Source organism: Salvelinus sp. IW2-2015, unplaced genomic scaffold (genome assembly GCF_002910315.2).
Source record: "Salvelinus sp. IW2-2015 unplaced genomic scaffold, ASM291031v2 Un_scaffold1694, whole genome shotgun sequence".
NCBI lineage: Eukaryota > Metazoa > Chordata > Actinopteri > Salmoniformes > Salmonidae > Salvelinus > Salvelinus sp. IW2-2015.
The window spans coordinates 64,408-69,562 of NW_019943090.1; the positions used below are offsets into that span (position 1 = coordinate 64,408).

The 5,155-nt window shown below is 47.3% G+C and overlaps 1 protein-coding gene across 2 annotated transcripts in view; it reads left to right on the forward strand.

Annotated features, from left to right (window-relative positions):
- The window catches only part of LOC112071715 (myoD family inhibitor-like), a 33,271-nt gene that overhangs the window by 19,334 nt on the left and 8,782 nt on the right, over window positions 1–5,155 (forward strand). For both annotated transcript variants that reach the window (XM_024139156.2, XM_024139155.2), the window contains exon 3: window positions 315–452. In XM_024139156.2, the coding sequence (XP_023994924.1) occupies window positions 315–452 (138 nt within the window). The remainder of the gene's footprint in view (window positions 1–314; window positions 453–5,155) is intronic.

Consider the following 5,155-nt stretch of genomic DNA (forward strand, 5'->3'; position numbering starts at 1 on the left):
TGTTAACTAACGGGGAAACGTTGATAGTGTTAACTAACGGGGAAACGTTGATAGTGTTAACTAGCGGGGAAACGTTGATAGTGTTAACTAGCGGGGAAACGTTGATAGTGTTAACTAGCGGGGAAACGTTGATAGTGTTAACTAACGGGGAAACGTTGATAGTGTTAACTAACGGGGAAACGTTGATAGTGTTAACTAACGGGGAAAACTCTAGAAAGTTGAGTTCAATCTTGTGCTTCTCTGCGGGACATTTCTTCGGTGTGGCAGTCTGAGGGGAGCTGTCCCTCTGTCTTCTCTCTCTCTGTTACCTCCAGATTTGGACAGGAGCATGGAGCCCCTCATCGAGAGGCCAAAGGTTAAACCAGAGGGGTTGCTAGGAGACGCGGAGAACGGCAACAACAACAACAGTCTCTCACAGCCGGACCTGACGACACCTAGCAAGAGCATTACCTGTGAGTTACACACACACACACACACACACACACACACACACACACACACACACACACACACCTATATACACAAGCATACGCACACAATTGTACACACACACAAACAACCATACTCACACACACACACGTCTGTCTGCACATATGTACACACTCTCTCACGCACACACATACAAATACATGAATGGCTTTGAATGTTTGGGTTCCATTACTGAGCCCCGGTGTTGTGAGTCACTCCGTCTGGACCCTGAATGAACACACACAGCCCTAAGAAATAGGTCAGATACACACTCTCTCAAGCCTGTGAATTGAATTGTCAACAGAGGGATTAAAAAATATATATATTTAGCAATTTTTTTAAACTAGGCAAGTCAGTTAAGAACAAATTCATATTTACAATGACGGCCTACCGGGGAACAGTGGGTTAACTGCCTTGTTCAGGGTCAGAGCAACAGATTTTTACCTTGTCGGCTCAGGGATTCAATCAAGCAACCTTTCGGTTACTGGTCCAACGCTCTAACCACTAGGCTACCTGCCTGTTAGCATGCCTCTACATGCTGTTCTACATGCCTCTACATGCTGCGGCCAAATGAAACACCTCTCCTCCATTTGACTATTTCCTTTCTGTTTGGTGGTAACTGTGATTGCTGGGAGTCGCTATGACTACTGTACCTAGGTGACTCTGACAGTATAGTTTTTGGCCGTGTCCGTCTCTCCCCCGTATTCTCTTGGGCATTTTTGTGAAGTATGAACCATCGTTTATGTAGTAATATAGGCCATTACCTGGGTTTACAGTTTATCGTTAGACCTTTTGGATTAGGGGGGGTCACAGTTCAAGGCCTGGTCCTGGCTAGAAACTCCATCCCAAACGGTAAAGGTGGATCACAGAGCTGAACAAATGTCCTTCACTGACCCCTAAACACCATATTAGAGGTCGACCGATTATGATTTTTCAACGCCGATACCGATTATTGGAGGACAAAAAAAGCTGATACAGATTAATCGGCCGATTTTAAAATTTAAAAAAAACATATATATATATCATACACACACACACATTTTTGTAATAATGACAATAAAAATAACCCACTCTCGCATGGCACTTGCGGGGGGCTGGCCTATAGCGCTCYGGGCTATGAGCGCGTACTGGCGACACCGTGCGCTTCACCGCATAACACGGTGCCTGACCAGTACTGCGCTGCTTACCGTAAGCACGGGGAGTTGGCTCAGGTCTATCGCCTGACTCCACCAATCTCCATGTACCCCCCCCAAAAAGTTTTGGGGCTGCCTCTCGTGCCTGTTGCGCTGCCGTGCTAACTCCTCATAGTGTTTCTGCTCAGCCTTAGCTGCCTCCAATTCCTCCTGCGGACGGCGATACTCCCCAGCCTGTGCCCAGGGTCCCTTGCCGTCCAATATCTCCTCCCATGTCCATTTCTCCAGATATCGCTGCCTCTCGATACCACGCTGCTTGGTCCTTGGTTGGTGGGTAGTTCTGTAACGGCCGTTGGTGGAAGAAGGTGAAGACCAAAGCACAGCGTGGTACGTGTTCGTCATGTTTATTCGAAACTGAACACTAAAATGCAAAAACAACAAAGAGACAGCCGAAACAGCTCCATCAGGTGCAACACTAAACAGAAATTAACTACCCACACCACACAGGTGGGAAAAGGCTACCTAAGTATGGTTCTCAATCAGAGACAATGATAGACAGCTGCCTCTGATTGGGAACCATACCAGGCCAAACACATAGAAAAACAACATAGAATGCCCACCCCAACTCACGCCCTGACCAAACCAAATAAAGACATAAAAAAGGAACTAAGGTCAGAACGTGACAATGGTCCCCTGTCAGTCTGCTCCTCCGCGAAACACAGACCCTATTTGAAGTAGATCAAGACATTCTCTATGGAAGACATGAAYGGTAAAATAACGAAGGAACCCCTTTCAAGTTCAGCCGCAAGTTATTACAGGAATTATAACACGTCGACTATTTCTCTCTAAACCATATACCTTTGACTAATCCGGAAACTATCACCTCGAAAACAAAACGTTTATTCCGTCCCGCATTTTATCTAACGGGGGTCATCCATGAGTCTAAATATTCCTGTTACATTGCACAACTTTCAATGTTATGTCATAATTACGTAAAATTCTGACAAATTAGTTCGCAAAGAGCCAGGCGGCCCAAACTGTTGCATATACCCTGACTCTGCGTGCAATGAACGCAAGAGAAATTACACAATTTCACCTGGTTAATATTGCCTGCTAACCTGGATTTCTTTTAGCTAAATATGCAGGTTTAAAAATATATACTTATGTATTGATTTTAAGAAAGGCTTTGATGTTTATGGTTAAGTACACATTGGAGCAATGACAGTCATTGATTGATTGTTTTTTATAAGATAAGTTTAATGCTAGCTAGCAATTTACCTTAGCTTACTGCATTCGCGTAACAGGCAGGGCTCTCGTGGAGTGCAATGTAATCAGGGTGTTAGAGCATTGGACTAGTGTAACTGTAAGGTTGCAAGATTGGATCCCCCGAGCTGCCCTGAACGAGGCAGAACGTTCCTAGCCAGTCATTGAAAATAAGAAGTGTTCTTAACTACTTGCCTAGTAAATAAAGATTAAATAAAGGTGTAAAAAAATAATAAAAAAATAAAACGGCAAATCGGCGCCCAAAAACTACCGATTTCTGATTGTTCATTTGAAAACTTGAAATCGGCCCTAATTAATCGCCATTCCGATTAATCGGTCGACCTCTACACCATATGGTCCCCCAATACAGTACTGCATTCACTTCCTGCTGGAAAGCAGCCCTGGCATCAATAACATACAGATACTGTAAAAAATATACTGATACACACATTACATTCCTGTCTCCCCCAAACCCTAACCACACACACATATCCTACTGAATTCCGGCCAAGGTCCCTGCTCCAAGCAACGTGAGCCACTTCCTGATAGTTACTGAGTTACCGCAAAGTAACTCCAGGAGCTGTAATGATGGTGTGTTTAAGAGGCTGTGTCAGAGGAGAGAGATTGGGTAATACTAGGAGAGGGACTGGGTTTAGGGTTATGGGGGAATGGCCGGGTAATGTTGAAATACTTATGAAACAGGTTCTGTGGATTTTAGTGTGTGTGTGTGTGTGTGGTGTTGTGTGTGTGTTGTGTGTCTGTGTGTGTGTGTGTGTGTTGTGTGTGTGTGTGTGTGTGTGTGTGTGTGTGTGTGTGTGTGTGTGGTGTGTGTGTGTGTGTGTTCAACATTCTTTCTCTTATTTTATGCCCCCATAAAACCAGCTCCATACACTGTGCTGCAAGAGTTACTAGACTACGACAAAATGTACAAGCCCCATCTCACACCTTCCTCCATCCCCCTATACCTCCTCTCCCCCTATACCTCCCTTCATCCCCCTAACCTTCATCCCCCTATACCTCCCTCCATCCCCTATACCTCCATTCCCCTATACTCCATCCCCTATACCTCCATCCCCCTATACCTTTCATCCACCTATACCATCCCTCCACCCCCCTATACCTCCATCCCCCTATACTCCATCCCCCTATACCTCCATCCCCTATACTCCCATCCCCTATACCTTCACCCCTATACCTCCCTCCATCCCCTATAACCTTCATCCCCCTATACCCCTCACTTCCTTCACCCCCTATACCTCCTCCATCCCTATACCTCCTCCCCCTATACCTCCTCCATCCTCCCTATACCTCCATCCCCTATACTCCCCCATCCCCCTATACCTTCATCCGCCCTATACCTCCCCCATCCCCTATACTCCATCCCCACTATACCTCCTCCCCCCTATACCTCCCTCCATCCCTATACCTCCATCCCCTATACCTTCAATCCCCCTATACCTTCATCCCCCTATACCTTCATCCCCCTACCTCCTCCATTCCTAACCTCCATCCCCTATACCTCCATCCCCCTATAACCTTTCATCCCCCTATACCTCCTCACCCCCCTAACCTCATCCCTATTACCTCCCTCCATCCCCTATACCTCCATCCCCCTATACCCCATCCCCCTATACCTTCATACCCCTATACCTTCATCCCCTATACCTCCCTCCATCCCCCTATACCTTCATCCCCTTATACCTCCTTCCATCCCCTATACCTCCCCTCCTTCCATCCCCCTATACCTCCCTCCTTCCATCCCCCAACCTCCCTACCTCCATCCCTATACCATCCGCTCCTTCCTATACCCCCTATACCTCCCTCCTTCTCATCCCCTATACCTCCTCCTTCCATTCCTCTATACCTCCCTCCTTCCATCCCCCTATACCTCCCTCCTCCCATCCCCCTATACCTCCCTCCCATCCCCCTATACCTCCCTCCTTCCATCCCCCTATACCTCCCGTCCTTCCATTCCTCTATACCTCCCTCCTTCCATCCCTCTTATACCTCCCTCCTCCCATTCCTCTATAACCTCCCTCCCCCATCCCCCTATACCTCCCTCCTTCCCACTCCCCCTATACCTCCTCCTTCCATCCCCCTATACCTCCACTTCCTTCCCATCCCCTATACCTCCCTCCTCCTCCATCCCCTATACCTCCCTCCTCCATCCCTATACCTCCCTCCTTCCATCCCCTATACCTCCCTCCTCCATCCCCCTATACCTCCCTCCTCCCATTCTCTATACCTCCCTCCTTCCATCCCCTATACCTCCCTCCTCCCATTCTCTATAC